Genomic DNA, 22,292 nt, shown 5'->3' on the forward strand with positions numbered 1-22,292 from the left:
TAACTCACTGCCAGAAAAGCCTTAAAATAGTAAAAGCATTTTTAAATGCCATATTCTGTAGGTCTCTAAAGTTTTTGAAGACCTACCTATCTATATACATTTACATAGTGTTTAGTCATTATCAATCTGAATAGGCAAACGTTACTTGTTTCTAGCTATTCACTATAGTTTAACTTAGGATGTGTATTTTGTAATAAGCTAGACTAGACATGACAATGAGCTTGGTTGGATAATTATTAACTTGCATTACTTAATTGTCCTAAACAGTATGTAATAGCAGCTCTTAAAAAGACTGAAGTAAACCTTGCATATATAAAAGAGTAGCGTAGGTACAACACCTTATATAAAAATTGAAACATACATTGTGTTGTAACAAACATAACCTTAATTTTTGTATGAATATATAACAGTCCATATCAATGTAAACAAAAATAACTTTATTCAATAACAGCAATAGCTCTAAAGTGAGGAGTAGATTCAATAATCTACCTTTGTATCTTATTATTCCTATATGATATCTTTATATTCCATTCCCCTCCTTTTCTTCTCAATTTCTTTCCCGCTACCTAAAAAAAAGAAAGGATAGAGAGAAGAGAGAAAATCCCTGAGTCTAAGTTCTTTTACCTGGTTCTTTCTCTGATCAAGACTATTAATAACTTATAACCAACTCCCCTAAATGCCAGCAAGCATCCATAGCCCATTCAGTGACCAAAACTATCCACCCCAACCTAAGGGAATGAGACATTGTTTTCCTTTGACTTGCTTCCTGCAGATTTTGAGGCATAGGATACCTTTTTTGGGGACCCAAGAGAAGTTGGGAAAATGGTTAAACAAGCTCACAGTAACATTTGTTGTCCAGTCTCTAAATGCTGAGAAAATGCAGGCTTAAATGATGTCCTGTTTGGAACAAAAGGCCATACCACTGCAGTGTGAGTGTGTCTGTGAAGTTCACTTTGGGTGGATGGCAGAGCTGTGGCTTTCAGTAGCTCTAGATCTTTGGAAACTTTCCTCACAGGCTCTGGTCCTTTCTGCTATATTTAAGAGCTTATTCTCCCAACACAGTAGTCATCAGTTACCAGCTTGGAAAGTAGTGTAACATTTGAACTGATAGTTTACAATTTGCTTTCTATAAATGGGCTTCTCTTAAAGGCAGATATAACTGTGTTAGGCAAGGAGAAGCAAAGTATATGTTCTGTACTATGTTACACATAGGATAGCAGGGAAAGGGCATAGAGTAACAGCTTCTGTTCCAAACATACTCTAGACTTCCCTTTTCATAGTGGTTTATTTCCCAAACCTGACCATTATTCGCCCAAACCTGACCAAACGTAAAGTACATTTATGAACGTGATGTCACAAAATTTTATGGATTGAATAAAATTTTCACATCAGCTGATTTTAGGTAGGTGTTCTATCTTCTGATGAAATACTACTTTCAATGATTTCAAATACTTAACTCTCTAACCAGATTGTCTAATCTTGATCTGTGGTCATATGAGTGGAAGATCAGTCTTTGACACAGATTGCCGTTTCCCTTCAGCAGTTATGTGCATGGGAGTCAGTGTAAGCTAAGAGGCACTGTGGAGAGCTGACTTCTGTGACTGGGTTCTTTTCCTTTACATAGAAAGCTAGTTGAATACCCTTTATAACTCTTAAACTTATACTCAGAGAGCATTAAGAAACTGAAAGGAAGACAATATTTAGAAATTCTGAGGCTAGTAGGTACTCGTAAGTTATTGATGGTGCTAGGTGTTTGTAAGGCCTTGGATATTTGGATTAGTAACCGTAGCAATGATATTTACGTAGTGCAGGTGCAATTGCATAGTTTCTTGCCTTCTATCATGAGTAGTAATGGTGGATTTTTTAAAAATTTGATACCATTTGCTAGAAAGTTAGCACGAGTCTCTGAAACTGTGAGGTCTACAAAGAACGCTTAAAATAATACTTTTAAAAATAGAGTATTTATGATCTGTAATGCTGCTAATATTCACATTAAGTCAATCACTTCAAGATTCTATTGTTATTTAAGTTCTGTTAAAACTTTTCTTAAAAAATAAGATTTATAAATATATTTATGTGTTGAATACTTAATGGCAGTAGTAAATTACCCTTGTTTCCTGTTTTGTCTTTATAGCATATAGCACTTTCTACATTGTGGGTTTAATATTATCCATGCAGATACCTTTTGTGGGATTCCAACCAATCAGAACAAGTGAGCACATGGCAGCTGCAGGTATGGAAAATAGTGTTTGAAGTTGAGATGAAAGGTCATTGTAAAATGGTTTTCTGCTTAAAATGTGTGTGGCCTTAATCATTTTGCTCCTGTGTTGATACTAACGTTTTCCATTTATTATTCCAAGATTTAAAAGATTTCAATAATGTTAGCTGTTGAACTTTGCTTTCTTTTGTGACAAAACATTGATCAAAACCTACATGGGGAGGAAAGAGTTCTTTTGGCTTAAGTGTCCTGCTCACAGTTATCACTGAGGGACATCAGGACAGAAACTCAAGCAGAGGCCATGGAGGGGTGCTGCTTACTGCCTTGCTCCCCATGGCTTGCTCAGCCTGCTTTCTTATAGAACCCGAGCCACCAGCACAGGAGTGGCCCGTGGACAGCGAGCTGGTCCTCGCATCAATCATTAATCAAGGCAGTACTCCCACACTCTTGCCCATGGGCCAGTCTGATGGAGTAATCTTCTTAGTTGTGCTTCCCCCTTCTCAGATAGCTCTGTCAAGATGACAGAAACTAACCAGCACATCAGCACAGGAGTAACTATACTGTTTTACATCTGCGGTGATGAATGGTAGTGTCAGTATGCACAGTTGGCTGCTTTTCTTGCCTGGTATATGCATAGGGCTTCTGACCACTTTGGGGGAAATGTGCAGTAGGATTTTTTTTCAGGTGCATTAATTGTCGGTTAATTGTCAGTTGGCACAGGGAATGTTGCCTAGATAAAATAACTAGTCCCCAGTGCGAAGGATATCAGGAGGAGGGAGAGGGATTCTAAGCCTTTTCAAGTGAAAGTATTGAAATGACACTGGGAAACACTCTGTTGGTATTCACATGAGCCTTCTCTTTAATTAGGTGTCTTTGCACTGCTGCAAGTTTACGCTTTTTTGCAGTATCTGAGAGACCGGTTGACAAAGCAGGAGTTCCAGACTCTTTTCTTTTTGGGTGTCTCACTAGCTGCAGGTGCTGTGTTCCTTAGTGTCATCTATCTGACATACACAGGTAGGTGCCATCATCTGTAAGAGGTAAATCGTGGCTCTAGAACATTGCTTAAGAACAGTCTTTCGAGCCAGGTGTGGTGGCGTACTCCTTTAATCCCAGCACTCGGGAGGCAGAGGCAGGTGGATCACTGAGTTCGAGGCCAGCCTGGTCTACAAAGGGAGTCCAAGACAGCCAGGGCTACACAGAGAAACCCTATCTTGGGAGGGAAAAAAGTCTTTCACAGATTCTTCTCACAATCTCCATTTATCCTAGTATCAAATACTGTACAATGTCAAGTAATTATCAAAAGTTCTAACTCCAAATGGTATATTACAAACTGCAATTTTAAAAAAGCATGAACTGCTATTCCTGACTTAGGGGAAAACTAGCTTATCTTAATTTTACTGCTTTTCCAACTCTTGTAAATACACAAACATCCTTCTCTTGATGGTTAAAGAGGCAAACTACAGAAAAGTCAGTGTCTGTGATAAGTTTTGTGCGCTTACCTTGTCTCGTGTTTACTCTCCCTTGTTCCTTGGCCACAGCATTTCAGCATGCTTTGGATCTAAATGACTCTCTAACCCTGAGCTCACAGCAACAATCAGGTCCAGCTTTCCCGAGATGGGCATGCTGTCTGCCCAGCTACCGTACAGGCCCAGCACACGGTGAATGAAGGTGTGACTGGAGTCCGAGACCTAGGTGTTTGCAAGGACATTGGCATCTATAAAATAAAACCAACTTATTGAACGTTGGTTTAAATTATCAATAACTAATAGCAACAAAACTCTGAAAAGGATACAACTAGGTTGGTGCAATGGCTCAGCTGATAAAGGGACTTGCTGTGCAAGCCTGGTGACCTGAATGTGGTCCCCGGAACCCAAGTCAAGGTGGAAAAGGAAATCAGCAGCACAGAATTGTCTTCTGACCTCCACATATTCTCTATGCCATGCACATAACACACATATAACACACACAAATAAATGATAACAATAATAAATGATAGTTATTATCATGGCATATACCAACATATGCACACACACAAAAACTATATTATACATGACATAAAATATAAAACATAAGTATATTTATAAATATTAATAAATTAAAATTAATATAATTATGGCATGGACCCAGTACACATCAATAATTACTATATTTTCTTTATGTGTATGGTATTTTGCCTACATGTATGTCTGTGCACTGTGTGTATGCTTAGATGTCACAGGCCTCAGGATGCTGAATTACACCCCTAGAAGTAGAATTACAGATAGTTATGAGCTACCGTCTGGGTTCTGGACTTTAAACCCAGGTCCTCTGGAAGAACCCCCAGTGCTCCTAACCACTGAGTCATCTCTCCAGTCCCCAAAATATGTATTTTTTTTATTTACAGAATAAAGCTAAACATGGTAGCATACAACTGTATTCCTAGCATTTGAGGGGTGAGGTAGGAGGGTTGTTTGAAGTTTTAGGCAAGCTGTGGGCAGCAGGAGCTATATAGTGAATAGTACTTATCTCAACATCTCCACCCCCAGAGAGAAAGAGAAAAGATTTTACAAAATAAATTCCTCTGTGGTTTTATTTGTTTTGTTTTCCCCTCAAGGTTACATTGCACCATGGAGTGGCAGGTTTTACTCATTATGGGATACTGGGTAAGTTTAGATATGCTATTTTGGCCTCCTATTCAAATAGCCTTTCTCCCTGTGTCCTATATTGTGAGCATTTCAGTCATTCCTTACACAGCATTAAATACCCAGGCTAAGGTGTTTAAAGGGAATGCGCTGTTGTTTGGAGACATGAGCTCTGTATTCCTGTTCTACATAGCCAACTCCTTATTGTTTTGTCAGAGCAGACACATTTGATTAATTTTAAAATGTTTTTTTTAACTAATGAATGTAAAATTTACATCTTAAGTCTTGTTAAGGATAAGGTACTATATTACAGATTTATATGACATAAGTATGAAGGTCTTTTTGTGTAATCAATGTAAGCTTCTACTTTAAAAATTCTGAAATACACTGAGTATCTGGTACATTTTTTAAGAGAGCTATATAAAAGAAGCCAATTTGAAAACTTGAGTTTTGAATTAAACCAACTATTCCAGTGAAACTTTCTGTCTTTAAAAATGATGACCTAGTGCTGAGATGATGTCACTGTTTATATGGTTGCTTTCTAAATGACCCAATAAAGTCCTACCACCATTTATTACTGATCAGGTGTCCTTCTGATAGGACACCAGAGGGTTCTTGTGCTAATGTAATCACAGAGCATAAACCCTTTTTATGCCTAAAGCACATTTTAGCCTGTGGATCCAGAGGACTGGAAGGGAACCAGTTATAGAAGATTGTTTTGATTAAGCTAAATTCCAAAGTTGATGTGTCTTAGTTACAATTTTAAAGTAATTTTGGTCACTTTAGAATCCCAGAGTGCAGAACGACTTCTCTTCTCCACCCAGCCATCCCCTTGTCTGGGAAGGCCCTGGAGCACAGGCATTTGTGCTTCAAGTGTTGCTGTCACTAGGAAGAGATGTCGAAAGTTGATGTAGATGTACATAGTAGAACTGGACAACTACCTGAGCAAAAATTAAAAACCTGAGCCAGTAAGTTTGATGAGCCCTAAATAGCTCTAACTTTAAGGAGGCAGGCATATTAGCTTTAGTTCGACCAATGTATACCAAACAGCTGTGTCACTGGCTTCGTCAGTTAAAATACAAGTTGAAATGAGGGAAGTTGGGAGAAAGAGTGATGTCAGTGATCATGGAAAGTTTTTTCATCTAAAGGGAACTCCTGTTTTATCCTTAAATTGTAAATAATAATAAACTTTTTTAATATCAGGTATGCAAAAATACACATTCCAATTATTGCATCAGTGTCTGAGCATCAGCCTACGACTTGGGTGTCTTTCTTCTTTGATCTACATATTCTTGTATGTACCTTCCCAGCAGGCCTATGGTTCTGCATCAAAAATATCAACGATGAAAGAGTATTTGGTAAGATTTTTAAATGAACTCTTTGATTCAGAACAATTATTTCTTTTCCATTTTTAGATTACTTCACTTTAATGTTTTTTTCTTATATATGTTATGTTCAAAAAACATTTTTCTCCTGTTTTACAAAGGGGCTTTGCCAAGACAAGTTAGTTGGAAATTTCAGTGTCTACCTATTCTAATTACTACTTTTTAAATGTAGAACTAGCATATAAACTTTACATCCAACCCATTATTACCTACACGACTATTTTCAGATGATGTAAGAGTCACGCATCTCATTGGCTTTTCTGAAGTTCTTTCGCCTGAGCTGTCAACAACTTCTTTAGAGCTCTGGCTAGTGAGAAGAGTGCTACCTGACAGGTGTCAGTCCATTGTGTTCTTCTTACCTATGTTTGCTTTAAAGAAGGATTTACACCAGATATTGGTGCTAGCTCACTGAGACTGTTTCTGGTTCCATAAACTTAGTGTCCCTAATGATGTAATGCACAAATTCATTGTTACCTGTCAGCTATAGATTTTATAACATATGGTGCTATTGACAAAAAATAATTACATTTAATTTCCCATATCTGTAATTAATTAAATTTGAATGATAGTACATTTCTCTAAACCGTTGATAGTTTTTATTTATTTAGTCAACACTACTTATTTTTAAACAGGACTATTTGGTCAGTACTAACAATTTAGAAACAATTGCTTTGTGAGATGCTTCCAGATGTGTTCTGTACTGTATTTAACATGTAGTTTCCTGTGAGCATTTTCCCCTCAGTGTTGAAAGAGACCCTGTCGTTGCAGTCGCTCTGTATGCAATCAGTGCTGTCTACTTTGCTGGAGTGATGGTGCGGCTGATGCTGACTCTGACCCCAGTTGTCTGCATGCTATCTGCAATTGCCTTCTCCAATGTTTTTGAGCACTATCTGGGGGATGACATGAAAAGGGAAAATCCACCTGTGGAGGACAGCAGTGATGAGGATGACAAAAGAAACCCGGGGAACTTATATGATAAGGTGAGAGGTTGTGCTGCTTCTATCTTCCCAGCACCAGAAGACACCCCAGGGTCAGAAGCATGCTGAGATGAGGGCATAGACAAGCTGTGCCTTCTGTAGTTTCTCTCCATTGGTTGCTTCAAAATGTAAATCTTTGTTGGTCTTTGAGCTCAAAGCAAATAGAATGGGATCAGAGTAGGCACTATTAACTTCTTTTTGGCCAGTTTTTACCTAGGCCCTTAAGGGATGTTAGTACCATTCCATTTTTTGAGAACACAACTTGGATTCTCTGATGAGTTACATCAGAGTTAACCATGTGGACCAGTGCTTGTACTTGTCCTTAGCCTGTATTTGATGTAACCTTGTTGTGCTGGGAGTCAACTCTGGGAGTTTACACGTGCCAACTAAGCACTGTACATATGAACTACTCTCTCAGCCCCTGTGTGCAAAAATGGTCACTTGGTGTTTGAAAGTGGTAGTTGGTTAAACACCTATTTGCTGCTAACAATAGGAGCAGGACAGTTTGTGGCAAAGAACAGGAATTAGGGCACTTGTCTTGAATGACCTGTTAGACTTCGCTATTTTAATACTGGCTGAGCTTATCAGTACTAATAAACAGTAGAATGCTGTAGTAAAAAAATTGGCTGGGATTCCTTACTGTAAAATCAATATAATTCTGAGATTTGGATTTCTTGTTTTTTTCTTTAATCAGTCTTATAACTTAAGAGTTTATGGCTATTCTGTGGGTCGTGTGGGCAGATGTGTTTAGAGATTCAGTTAATTCTGTAGAGTTTCTCTGTTCTGGGTTTTAGGTGGGCACAGCCATTTCAAGAGTAGAATTAAGTATAAGTATATACATACTGGATTTTTTTGTTACCAGAATGAAGCCCCATGGTTTTTATATTTAATTAAAAGCTACCTTCTATCAGACATAGTTTGCTCTGAGATCAGCTCCTGAATTTATCTTTTCTTATTCACATTGACTTTAAAGTTTACATTGAATTATTAAGCAAGAGCAAATCTCCTTATCACACAGGGAAGAATATCTGATTTCATCCTTTCTGACCCATGGAATTATTTGACAGGTTAATATTCTCCTACTTTTCCCCTTGATTGTGTTAATGAACCAAGTAGAGTGGCAAAAGCTCTGACTGTTAGTTTTGCGTCTTTAGGCAGGTAAAGTGAGAAAGCATGTAGCAGAGCAAGAGAAAACTGAAGAGGGCTTAGGCCCCAACATCAAAAGCATTGTGACCATGCTGATGCTGATGCTCTTGATGATGTTCGCTGTACACTGCACTTGGGTCACAAGCAATGCCTATTCTAGTCCAAGCGTGGTCCTCGCCTCCTACAATCATGATGGGTAAGAAAGCATCTTGGCTTTATACCTATTCTTTTTATTTTACTAAAAAAAAAACAAAACAAAAACAAAAACCGTGAAACTGATTTTGATTCTCTTTTTAAAGTATAGTAGAGATGTAACCCAAGGCTGCCCATATGGTTGGGCAGCCCAGCCCTAAGTGAACTCATTTTATCTACTGGTATAGCCTTTCTCCATCCTTTGGGATGAGTGGAATTAACTTTATTTTGTGATCTTTTCCAAAATGTATCTGCAGATGTAATTGTGTATACTTAGTAGACACTTCATCATCATTAGTGTGAAACATGGTAGGAATGCAAATTATTGAGCCTGCCTGAGGGAACTGGGGACAGGACCCAGCTAGCTGTGGTTTAACAAGCCCTGATGATTGCTGTGCAGCTGACAGCTGGCTTTTATAGAGCCACATCTTACCCTTCTATTTCACATGAGCACTTAATAGATTTTCAGAGTACCAGACCTTGTCCCAGGGCTAGTTCATTACAATGTGATTTAAAGAAAGAAAGAAAGAGAAAGAGAAAGAAAAAGAAAGAAAGAAAGAAAGAAAGAAAGAAAGAAAAAGACAAATGATTTGTTTGCACATTACTTTGACAAACACTACGTGGACAGGGCTCCTCTTCTACACCCCCCACACCCCCTGCCTATTTAAGTAGAGGCTTTTGACTACCATCTTTAAAATGAAAAATTTTACTGATTAAATACCTCAAAGTTTTAAGATATCTCCTTCACACTTAAAGACCTCATCTAAAATAATACTGTGTTGTTTTGTTTCTTTAGCACCAGAAATATCTTAGATGATTTTAGAGAAGCATACTTTTGGCTAAGACAAAATACGGATGAACATGCCCGGGTCATGTCCTGGTGGGACTATGGCTACCAGATTGCTGGGATGGCCAACAGGACCACTTTAGTGGACAACAATACATGGAACAACAGCCACATCGCACTGGTGAGGACTCGGCTTCATTGTTTGTCTTTTAAAAATAAAGTAGTTCGTGCTTCTTAGCAATTGGACTTCACTTACAGTTAAACAGAAAAGACAGGTTAGGGTTCTTTTTCTGCCTACCTGCATGCTCTTGTTTTATGAGTAGCGTTCGTGTATTCAAGATTGCAGGCTCATGTCTGGTAGCTTTGGTATATTGAGCTTCCTGGGACCCAGGCAAGATCTGAAACTTAAAACACTTGATGTATGGTTTTTACATTGCAAATTTAAAAAAACAAGTATTTTATAATGTGCAGCCATACAGATGTGCTAATTATATATTCACTGTATTAAATAGCAAACCTCTGTAAATTATTACCTCTGTACTTTGGAGCCTGAGTAGATAACTAGGTTGTAAGTAAATGGATTCAGTTTCTGTGAGTGCTGTGGCTGATTACCAGGTGTCTGCTGGCTCAGGAGAGTCGGCTGCGGAAGTCATGGGCAAAGCTCAGCCTGGGGTCGGGAGAAAACTGTTTCTTTAGAAGCTTGCCTGTTTTCTTTCTCAACACTGCCCCCCTCCCCCAGACAGGGTTTCTTTGTGCCTTTGTACAGCCTTGGCTGTCCTGGACTCACTTTGTAGACCAGGCTGGCCTCAGACTCACAGAGATCTACCTGCCTCTGCCTCCTGAGTGCTGGGATTACAGGTGTGGGCCACCATACCTGGCTTCTGCTTGCCTGTTTTCATTTCAAAATATTAATGTCTAGAACATAGTAAAGCACATATTCAGGTTTTGAGACTTGTGCTATAAAATATTTATTGTAGTTAAGATGTTAGTAAATTCCCTTAAGCTTATTATATTCATAGAAAATAATTTTACCCAAAATTCATGTATATCAAACTCATGAATTCCATCTTACAGTAAAAGAATGCACTTTTTATTTTATCCTACAGGTAGGAAAAGCTATGTCTTCTAATGAAACAGCCGCCTATAAAATCATGAGGTCTCTTGATGTTGATTATGTCCTGGTTATTTTTGGAGGAGTTATTGGCTATTCTGGCGATGATATCAACAAGTTCCTGTGGATGGTTAGGATAGCTGAAGGAGAGCATCCGAAAGATATTCGGGTAAGGGCCACTCTGGGCATGGTGTTCTCACATTTGCTGATTTGCATATCTCTCTCTCTCTCTCTCTCTCTCTCTCTCTCTCTCTCTCTCTCTCTCTCTCTCTTTTTCCTCTTCTCACTGTGTAGCTCTGGCTGGCCTGGAACTCAGAGGTCCTCTCCTAAGACAAAATTAAAGATGTGCATTACTATGCCCAGTTGCTGCTATGTTTTCATTGTCTCTATCCTCCGTTCTACTGACTTACTCTATTAAAAATACTAAATGCATTTCCTAGATTTGGTAGCCTCGTGTGCCATGTAACAGCATTAGATTGAGAACTCCATGTATGTGAAAGTATTACACTAAACAACACGGGTATGTAGTAGGCAGTGCTGTCTAGATTCATTGTTTGTATTCCCAAGTGAAGATGTCGCCTTAATGGTACTTGTCTTAGAAGACACTCTCATGATTGTACCTCCTTCACTACCCTCATCAGGTCTTCTGGTTTTTTTCCTCTCCTAGCCTCTTGCATTTCTTTGCATTTCCATTCTGTTCCACTACTAATCTTAATGTTTATAAATCTGAAAGAGACCAATAATCTAGAAATTACTATCTTTGTCTTGGTCCTGTGTCTTGTACCGTGTAATATGACATTCATTGATCATGTCACTTAGTGCTTAAAAGCCTTCAACAGATAAGGAGAACGGCCTTGAAATCAGATATGAGTCAGATCCAAAACTGTCAGCTAGGTGCTCTGGGCAGGTTACTTTATGCCAGTCAGTGTAAGTGTTTTGAGCAATGGGTCTTTTTCTAGAATTTAGAATTAATATGGTACCCAAAGCAAGACTCAGGTTATCACTACTGAATATGGCTGATTATATGTGTGGTAATGTTAGAATGTTTGTAGTAATGTAGTTAAAGCCTCATCTTAGTATGGGATAGCTCTTGGTAAGGCCCTGGTCAAAAGTCCAAACTCTTCCCCAGAGTACAAGCCAAGCTCCCATTTCTGGACTCTTGGCCACATTTGTACCACTGCCAGTGTCTTCTGTCTCCTGAAGCTTGCCTATCGTTTCTTTCCTCGGCTCATCTGACATGTTTTTAATATTGTGTCTTGGAATGCCTCTCCTTCCACACAGCCCTTTTTGGATACACACGTCTTTATTTGTCCTCATAGAAAATTGCTTTGTAGCTAGAATCTTGCTTATGTGAGGAAGGCACAAAAGATGAGAAACAGACAAGGGTAAAGCACAGTCCCAGGTGTCTTGCTCAGGTGAAAATGCTATGTCATTTTCCCTTATCTGATTAACGAACATTATTTCTTTACATTAGATTAATCTGAAATATCATTCTCCTAAAATATAAGTTTAGTTTGCAAATTACTTGGCACCATTAAAAGTTGTAACATGATTCATACTTTGAACGTACACACAAACTTCTGTGCTTTTTTAAATGTGTTATTTTTAAACTTTGTGGATAGTTAGTACAAAGTATAAAAAGAATTAGTTTATCCCTCACAAGAAAAGAGCACATACATTCCTTCCGTAGTTGGTATCTGCATATCATGTACTTGAAAATTGCTGAGAGAATAGACTTCAGTGCTGTCACCATAGGAAAGGGAGTGTGTGAAATGGTACACTGTTCTACTATTTTGTCATCCTAATACCATTTTGTGTCTGTGGTTCTAATTTAAACAACTTACTAGAAATACTTTACTTGCAGAGACCTTAGGAACCTGTTAAACTCCGGCCATCATCTTTATTTATTGTTTCCCCATACAGTTCCATTATGTGTACTTGTTCACTGTGCTTGGTTAACCTGTCTCTATGATGAGCATTGTGTCTCTGTGGCATAATAATTAATTTTTTTGGTTAATTATTTTAGTCATATACAAATATCTATAAAACATAGTCCTATAAAAAGAATGTTGTATCAGAAATTACATTTTTACTACCTGAAATTACATTTTTAAAACTCTTGTAGGAAGGTTAGTTTATAAATTAACCTGATAAAAATTAATACAAAAATAGTGCCATTTATACTTTCTAGTCTGCTGAACATTCCCCTCCAACTAAAGGAGGATTTGAGAGTTCATAGGGAAGCATGAGGGCAAGCTCCAGGAAGTGGTGAGGACAGTGGGGGGAGTTAGCCTACCTGGTGTTAAGGCATGGGTTCAGTCTTGTTCTTTTTAACTGTGTGGCTGGAAATCTGAAGGGGTTAATTTGGGGGCTGGGAAACTAAAAAGTTTAATTTCATGATGCTGTCTGCAGAGCTAGAGCCTGGGTATGCTAAGTTGGTCTGACACTGGACTTGTGGTTTCTTTCCGTAGGAAGGTGACTATTTCACCCAGCAAGGAGAATTCCGAGTAGACAAAGCTGGATCTCCTACACTGTTAAATTGCCTTATGTATAAAATGTCATACTACAGATTTGGAGAAATGCAGGTTGGTGCAATTGATTTTTGTATAATCTTTATTCAAATGGGGAGGGACCTGATAAGCTCTTATGGGGAAAAAAACCCAGTAATGGTGTCTTAATTTTACTGTGAAGAAAAATGTACAAGACTTCTTTCCCATTATATTTAGATTTCAAACCCCTGATTCTCTTGCCTCAGCCTTCGAAGTGCTGGTGTTATAGGCATGTGCCACCATGCCTAGCTCAATTTCTGAATTTTTGTGGCATGTTAAAAAATATATTAGACTAATGACTTTTTCTAATCTGTTAGTGGAGGTGGGAGAAGGGTGCACATTGTAGATGGTGAATTGGCTTTTGATGGAAACAAAATGTTACTCTGATATTAAAAAGATTACCTTTACACCAAAAGCAGTTAAGTTCATCGGGCCTCTCTCCTGCATAAAGGCACAAATTAAATTCTCTTTTACTGACTTTAGACACCTCAGTCATGAGAGGGCATCAAAACAGTCTGCAAGCAAGCCTTTTACGCTCCCGCAGGCTTTCTTGCAGGCACACTTGCTGTCACTTCCCCTCTGTGGAGACCAGCTTTCTTTTCTTGTTTCTCTACCAGTTTACTGTTCTTGGTTAAGTATGGTCTGTGAGATGCAAGTCTAAGCCATTGCTGTCACTTCTCATTGAACGTTCTCCTGTCCTGTGTTGCATGTGTTGGTAAACTTGGTTTTGCTGTTGTTTTCTGTGTTTTGCTGCAGGGATCCATCCCAGCCTAAGAAGTCAGGGGGTTGGAGGAAAAAAGTATCTCCCCTAACTGTTGCCCATCGATTGTTATAGCCTATAATAACAAGTTGATAGTTTTAAAAAACAAATTCCACCTTGCTTGCTAGTCACCTTGGTATGTTAAAAATCAGAGGAATCACCTGTTTACTTTTCTATCAGGGATGATGTTAACTCTAACCTGAAAGAGTCCATCTGAACCTTAGTATATGAAACAGATTTAATCTGTGTAAAATACAGTGTAGGCGGCTAGCATGATCTAGAAGAGTTTATAGATGGCTGATGTCTGTGTTGCTCTAGGGCAGATGGGCATAAGAGGGCATCTGCTTCATCATTCACCTAGGATCACTCTGTAGGAGGCTAAAAGCAAAAGTCAGTGCCCACAAAAATAGATATAAGTTAAAAGACCACTTGCCTGGGATCCAAACTCATGCTAGGCAAAAAGTGTTGTTAGAATAGTTACTCCAAATAATAGTTGTTCTGCTATAAGTGGTAAGTTCTCTGCATGGAGGAGGGTTTTTTCTCAAGTTTCATGAAGAATTTAAGCCCTGTTGGCCTCATGACCTAGGAAGCATGCATGTTGGGGTAGGAAAGGTAATTTTCCTGTTGTATAGGCAAGCAGAAACTTCCCTATTGCCTTGTAGACTGGTTTTATACTGCTTGGAAAATTGTCTTAAAGTTTAGGTTTGTGTCTGCATGAACTTGATCTATTTAAAAGTGTATCCATTGCTCTTTTATTTTTCATAGTTTCTCCATAGCTCAGCTGGCTTAGCTTCCTTTGAGTTGGCCCTTCTTCATTCAGGACATTAGTGCATTGTTTATATGGGCATTTCTTTTATTTAAAGAGATGGTGGTGTTTACAATGAGAGCTGAGTGGCGACCATGTGGCATTATGAAACAGATAGTCACTGTGAGGCTCTGAGGTGAAAGCAAGCACCTTCCCCTGCCCCTCTGTCCCTCCGTCCCCGGATCATCTATTTTTAAGGACTCTGAAACATTCATGATTTCTTCCTATCTGTGTACTGAAGCCTGTTAAGATGTGTTCCTCCATTCTGTTCTGATTTAAGGAAGAAGCTCGTTGCCCTTTGACAGCAGTTGCTACTTTGCAATACAGAATGTTTTCCAATAAGGTTGACTTTAGGTTCTGATGTTTCTTTTGCAGCTAGATTTTCGCACCCCCCCGGGTTTTGACCGAACACGTAATGCCGAAATTGGAAATAAGGACATTAAATTTAAGCATTTGGAGGAAGCCTTTACGTCAGAACACTGGCTTGTCAGGATATATAAAGTGAAAGCACCGGACAACAGGGAGACACTAGGTCACAAGCCTCGAGTCACCAACATCATTCCCAAACAGAAGTATTTGTCAAAGAAGGTGGGTGCCCAGTGACATCGTCTTGCTAGGAGGACAGTCCAGCCTTACCGGTTCAGTAGGCTGCTGTGGGAAGTGCTGGGAACTGCTCCTAAAGAACGTCACTGCTTGTACAAGGCAGATACAGGGCTATGGGAGCCCTTCCTACAGGGAGCACTTGAGCAGCCTTGAGCCACAACTTTCTAGGTTGCTTGCCGGTCATTGGTGAATCCAGAGCAAGGTTTTCTAGGGGCTATTCTTACTTTAGTCTGTACCGTGACCATTGGTGGGGTGTCTCTAAATGGGATCTGTGGCCGTTACTGTCCTACCTGCATGAAAGTCAGCACTTACAACACTTGTAATTACTGTTTCCTCATCTTCAGGTTAAAGCACATTTATATTCAGGGTCTACTCTTAAATGGAGCTTTTATTTGTTGATTAAATTATCTGTACATAGTTGAGGCCTTCTGAAGTAAAAACTCAAATCATTTCCCTTAAGCTACTTCTTTTTAATGTAACTATTGTGACAGCTTGTGGGCAAGAATCGTAGATGGACTAGGCGTCATTATTGCTCATTTCAGTTGGGTAGATCTCCTAACCTTCCCTATTAAACCCACCTGACAGCGAGAGTGTAGGTGCAGGATGGGAGTGATGGGTAGTCAGAGGAGTGCTGCTGGCCTGTTGACAGGCTCTGCTTGCACAGTACTGATTAGTAGACTGGTCTCTGCTACCATTTTCCAAATGGCACTTAGGTCTTTCCATAACCCAGTTCATTTCAACTACTAGGTCTTTCCATAACCCAGTTCATTTCAACTACTAGAGTATACACCAAATACCTCAGAACACTGGTCATGCTATTTATACTTTAGCAGAGGTAAATTTTATTTACTTTTATGAAGTGATGTTGCTCTGTAGCCTACGCTGGCCTAAATCTAGGAACTTTTCTGCCTCTGCCTCCTGAATGCTGGGAATCGATGCATGTTCCACCATGCTGCCTATATGTATGGGTTTTTTAATAAAAATTTAATTTTTAAATTTCGGTTTGAGGAGTGGAGGAGGCATGCCACAGCACATAAAGTACAGAAGTCAGAAGACAATTTGTAGAAGTTGTTTCTCTACCGTGAGCGCAGCCTTGGTAGTGTGTGCCTTTTCTAAGAGGAGCATGCTGTCTTCTCTGTGCTAAGATTTGAAGCCTTCCTGAGTAGTGCACTGAATGTAAAGACCTAGATCCTTGACGGTGCTGCAGTGGTTTCCTTGGGATCTTGGATCTGGCCATTCTTTTGGTTTAGCAGATGTTCTTGTAGCCGTTTCTACCACTATATCTGCTACAGTGTTCTACCAGAAAACATTTGTATTTAGTAGGACTGGAGAGATGGATCAGTGGGTAAAGTGATTACCGACCCCAGCACTTACACGGGAAGCAGGTGTGGCAGCAAGTGACTGTTAACCTAGCACTTGAGGGCAGGCAGATCCCTCATTGGCCAGTCAGCCTTGTCGAATTGGTGATAGGAGAGCTGTCACTGTCACAAAAACACAGGGTGGAGAGCAATAGAGGTTATCTTCTGACCTCTGTGTGCGTGAATGTCCAAGTGCACATATATATATGCTCATAAACAACTGTTTTAATTAGATACCAAGTTGTCAAAAAATGTGTTACTTTTACAGGACTTATGAAACTTGAGAAGTGTTTGTTTTTCTTCTTGAAGTGTTTCCTTCCAAAAGGATATGACGGACTATGCCAAGTGAATTTTACCTTTAAGTTTTAAAGGTGGATTATCATCTTCATTTTGCAGATGGGAAAAGTGGGGCTCTGGAAATGTCTGTTATCATCTTGTGCTTCTGACACAGCCAGTTCCCTGTGGTGCTGAGTCAACAACAGCATCCCTTTCTAATTCCTTAGTTCGGTACCTGGAATCTGACGTCGTTGCTACTAAGCATGTAGGGGTTGAAGAGGGAGATGTAGGGGATGCGTTGTGACCCTCCTAAAGCAGTAACCTTGTCATGTACCCCCCACCCCAACTTTCGTACAAGACAGCTGTTGCACACTGAGCACTGAAGGGCCATGCCTCAAGACAAACGTAATGACAGCCTTCATCACCAGGTGACCTGCTGTGTCTAGGTGCTTCTATCTGTAAGATACCTGAACTAATACTGTGCATTCTGCTCTCTTTCTAGACTACTAAAAGGAAGCGTGGCTACATTAAAAATAAGCTAGTTTTTAAGAAAGGCAAGAAAATCTCTAAGAAGACTGTTTAAACACACTGTTCTGGCCTGACCTGCAGCAGTTGTCCTTGTGAGAACCGGTCTTTGCCTTCAGCTCATGTCCTGTTTCACAGCACCAAGGGTACAGAACCATCGCTGGGGCAGGTCAATGTACAAAATTTTCTGGCAATGCCTCATTTAAAAATTAAATTGGTTTATTAAGAACAGCTGTTTTCGATTTGTAATGTGAAGCAAGACAGAGCCATGCTATGAGCATCTGGCGGAAGATTTTTTTTTTTTATTGGTACATATTACCCTTCAAATCTGAGAATTTGGACTAATTGCACCAAAGAACCCTCTAATTTGGTCCCTGACACAGGTGTACTTGTCAATTTTTTTTTCTTTTATGAGACCTGCATTTTATTTGAATCACCCAAATAGCAATATGTAATACACAAATGACAGATGTGACAAGAACTTCTTGACCAGTCAATAAACTAGCCCAGGTCTGAGAAAGAAGTGTTAGGAGAGAGTCTACGTCTGTGAACTCTATTTATTTTCCTGTTTCCGGTGTGAAGAATGTTTCATCAAATGTCCACTTTGTCGCTCACTGCCGCTGTAAGCAGCTGCTGCTGCTGGTGGGCCTCTGCATAGTTAGCTGACTAGATAGACGTTTGTGTTCAGGCATCCGCAAAGCGGCTAGCAGGTGTCTTCACCAGGTACTTACAGAGCAGATTTCATGCATTGTTCATTCAAGGGCTAAATTTCTATCCTTTGGGAATCATGGTAAGCACACACAGAATGTTGCTGGCCGGGATGGCTTTGTTACCTTAGTATTGAAGTTGGCTCCATGTTTACATGCAAGTGATCAAGGGGAAAGCCCTTAAAGTGGACAGGTATCCAAAGTTCATTTCTGTGACTCTTCAAAATGACAAAGGATTTGTAAACTTTGCCTGGATTTTCCTCATTTTATACCAGTTTTGTTCATCACAATGATTTCTGTTCAGTGCTCCATGTTTTTTACTACCTTAAGCATTTGATGAAACACTCTTTAGTGCTATATAGGCATTTTCTTACTTTTATTACAAATGTGACAAATGTCAAAAGATGCACTAAAATATAAATGGAAATTGAACATGTTCATTTTCCAGCTTATAGGCAACTTTATACAGACTTGAAAACTTTATCCAGTTGTTTAGTAAAGTGAGAGAGAGGTTTCCTGCCGCAGGAGAACTTTTTACACAACACACCACTGCTTTGGTGGGAAAGTGCAGAACAGTATGTACCTTTTATGAAGAAACCGTAATTTACAATGCTCCATGAGAATGTTACTGCTGATTTCCTTTTTCAAGGTGTAGAATATTCTTTGATTTATAGAATTCATTTTTGACCCAGATGATGGTTCTTTTACAGACCAATAAAAAAAGGCTGAACATTTTCACAAATAAAGTGTAACTAAATCTGGATTTCTGATACTTTTTCATTTGGGGGGGGTTTTATCTTACTTTGTTGCTTTTACAATTCAATGCAGAGAAATTATTGACCATAAGGGAAATAAAGTTAATTCAAATTTTGTGTTAATCCTTGTCTCTTGCAGATCTTGTTTTTGAAAGGAGTGCAGAGCTCTGACCCCATCCTCCCTCTAACTAACCTTAGTTACAAAGGTTTTAACCAATGTGTGGAAAATAAGTCTGCTCAAACCATGTTTTTAAACGTCACTGTTTTAGTCAGAATAAAACATACCTCATTGTGACTTTGGGGTAGGACAATGGAAGGAAAAGAAGGCTGGGCCATGAGGAGCTCCCAACTCCACAGACTCTGAGACTGCACAGCCAGCTGTTAAGTGCAGTTTTCTACTATGCCTGCACTTTTCTCAGGGCTAAAGAGCAAGATGGTTCAAGGCCTTATGTTTGTGAAGCATGCAGCATTGAGGGTCTGGAGCTTACAGTGCTGTTGTAGGGGAGTGGGGGAGTGATATGGTGGTTTTACCACACTGGAGTGTCAGCTGGTGAGCTTAGAAGATTGTTTGGAACCTAAATGCATTCCCTGTGTGATCACTAACCCTAAATTTCACAGTGAAATTTCACCTTCATGACCTTGAAGCTTTAGGTATGAAGTTCATGGCAATGTTTATAGTATACACTAGGCAGAATTGAGCCTTCACACTCACATTGTTACTTAAGTTTGTGTTCTGAATGCCTGAGCGATGACCAGGAAGCCAAAGACTGGACAGTGTGAAACTGTCCTCTATATTACTGTGTTGCTATAGCCAAGGGACCCTTAGACCATAGGATCTAGAGCTGTTGCTTCCTGTTGGAAAATTGCTACAGCCTCGGCATTATTGCTGGGTGGTTGAATACTTGCCTGGCATATACTACACGCCAACCAAACACTACTCTAAAGTATACAGTATAGGGCTAGGGAGATGACTCAGTAAAGTGTTTGTGCCATGAGGCCTGAGTTTGATCTCCAGCACCCAAATTATTGTGCCAAACTGTAACCCGTGTGCTAGAGACAGGGACCCTCAAGCTTGCTGGCCAACAACTGTAACTGGATTGTTGAGCTTAAGGATCAGAGCGAACTTCAAAAGCTAAGGTGGGGTATGATTGAAGAGGACAGCTGGCATGCCCCCTGCACACGCACACATGTACACCTTTCCCCTCCCTCCCCGCCCTCCATCTAGTGCTGTTTAGTTTATCTACAGCATTATACAACTGATCTGCCATTCTTTTTCATCTTGCTGCAGTGGCTGCTGCTTACTGTGGGTTTTGTTGGATGTTTGCCTTGCTTCCCTTAACCCCACTGAGGTGGGGAAATAGGTGGGCATGCAGTTCAGCCACAGCCTGCAGTTCCAGCAGGAAGACTGAGGAAACAAGAAGCATATGAGTGCCATGGCTGACACAGAAATGAAAATGTGTGTATGTCATGTTGAATTAATAGCGAGAAGGAAAATTTATATCGGGATCACCTCAATAGAGGCAGCATCCCTGAAACTGCTCCTGTCTTCTCCCAGCCATGGCCAGTGCCACTTTGTCCCTCTTAGCCTCTATGGCAATGACTGCTAGTTGCCATTCCCACCTCAGTATTTTTCCTCTAAGGATGGTTAAGTGCACCTACTCTTTGGTCTGCGGAAGTGGAATCATAGAGTATAGACTTCCCCTAGTCAGCTTTTCTGCAGCATTTGTAAATACCATGCAGGTTTTTGGTACAGTACTCCCATCACTCTGCAGCTCGTCCAAACACACACATTCATTCTCTTGTTGGTTTGTTGATGACACTTGCAAACAATGTCAAAACGATAGTTAGGCTTCCTGCTGCTGCTTGTGTGTTGTTTTTCTGATCATTGGCCCATCATTGGATGTTAGGGGTAAGGTAGTTTTTGTTGCTTCCATATCCTCACAGACTTTTAACTTCTCTCTCTTACCTACTCCCCCTCCCTCCCAACCCCAGCTCCCTGGCTGGCCTAAAACTGTAATCCTCTTGCCTCAGCCTCCCATGTTGAGATGACTAGCTACCGCACCCAGCTCAGTGAAAACACAGTGATTCCTTGTATTTGTTGTGTCTTCCTTGGCTCATCAGTAAGGTGTAGACCTTTGGAAATGGACTTTTTGTGAGGTGTGTGTTCTGATTCGTGCTTTATTGTATCTTTTGAGAATTCATTATGTATCTCATCTACGAGATCTTCAGTGTGAGTGTTGCATCTTTTGTATGTATATGGCTCTCTGACCTTGTTTGAAAATCTTGTCATGGGCTGATGACCTGACTTGATGGGTACAGGTACCTGCTGCCAAACCTGAATCCTGAGTTCGGTCCCCCAGATACACATCATGGAAGGAGAGAACAGACTCCTTCAGTTTGTCCTCTGATCTCGACACGTGTCCACCCCACACCCAAGACACAGGTACATATTTTTTTAAAATGTAATACATTTTTAAAATATGTGCCTGTCCTGTGTCCCTTTCTAGGAAATTGATGAGTGCATTTTATCCTTTGCCTTCCATCCAGGATCTCCTTGTTGATACATTGTGAAATTCGTGTTAATTGGTGGAGGTTGTCGCATATATACTTAGGTTTCTATTTTTGGGGCTGGGGTGATAGATCGAGGTTAAGAATACTTGATGCTCTTGGAAAGGACCTGCTTTTGGTTCCTAGCACCCTCCCTGGGCAGTTCACAACTGCCTGTAACTGCAGCTCCAGTGGATCTGATGCCCTCTTCTGGTCCCTACAGGTACACAAACATGTACACAGACACATAGACCTATCACACACACACACACACTCTCTCTCTCTCTCTCTCTCTCACACACACACACACACACACACACACACACACACCCCACAACCTTAGATTTTAGCCATAATGGCTAACACATTTGTAATCATAGCACTTGGGAGGCTGATGCAAGAGTTAAGCTCATCTTGGACTTCATTGTGAGATCAAGGCCAACCCTGAGCTACATGAGACCCTGCCTCAAACTGCTTGACAGTTTTAAAGTCCTTCATGTTTCTATAACTTCCATTACCAGGTGTTTGGTGTGTGGTATTTTGGTAAATACTATCATGAATATTTAATTTCTACTTGTTAGAATATAGAGGTATGTGCTTTTACATGAATGTAGTTTATTTGGCCTTGTCATCAGCATTCTAGCAGTTATTCAAAGGTTCATATGGTTGGCACTGTAACTTGGAAACTGGTTGTTTTCTTTCTTTTCTTGTAATGGGTTTGTACTTCATTTTCGTGCTCTCTCCCTCTCTGGGGAAGCAGGTGACCATTTGCCTTAAGAGTAATTCCTGCAGATACATTTGATCAAATTAAGCAAATTAAATCATGAATATTTTGTTTTGAGATCTGTGTTTGACAGGGGGGCTTACTCTTTAGTCTGGGGTGTGTTGAACTCATGGCCTGCCATCAGTCTTCTGAGTGCTGGGATTACAAGCATGTGCCACCGTGATGGTATGTTTTTTTATTTATGTC

At 39.9% G+C, this 22,292-nt stretch overlaps 1 protein-coding gene across 1 annotated transcript in view; it reads left to right on the forward strand.

Annotated features, from left to right (window-relative positions):
* Positions 1–18,898, forward strand: part of STT3B (STT3 oligosaccharyltransferase complex catalytic subunit B) — a 69,811-nt gene extending 50,913 nt beyond the window's left edge. Inside the window, exons 6-16 of the mRNA XM_084754236.1 lie at positions 2,135–2,233; positions 3,086–3,232; positions 4,812–4,860; positions 6,043–6,197; positions 6,993–7,204; positions 8,356–8,543; positions 9,336–9,507; positions 10,433–10,606; positions 12,909–13,022; positions 14,927–15,139; positions 17,291–18,898. Coding sequence (XP_084610362.1) covers positions 2,135–2,233; positions 3,086–3,232; positions 4,812–4,860; positions 6,043–6,197; positions 6,993–7,204; positions 8,356–8,543; positions 9,336–9,507; positions 10,433–10,606; positions 12,909–13,022; positions 14,927–15,139; positions 17,291–17,371 — 1,604 coding nt within the window. The 3' untranslated portion in view covers positions 17,372–18,898. The remainder of the gene's footprint in view (positions 1–2,134; positions 2,234–3,085; positions 3,233–4,811; positions 4,861–6,042; positions 6,198–6,992; positions 7,205–8,355; positions 8,544–9,335; positions 9,508–10,432; positions 10,607–12,908; positions 13,023–14,926; positions 15,140–17,290) is intronic.
* The last annotated feature ends 3,394 nt before the right edge of the window (positions 18,899–22,292 follow it).

Source organism: Acomys minous, assembly GCF_964271855.1.
Source record: "Acomys minous genome assembly, chromosome: 13".
Lineage (NCBI taxonomy): Eukaryota > Metazoa > Chordata > Mammalia > Rodentia > Muridae > Acomys > Acomys minous.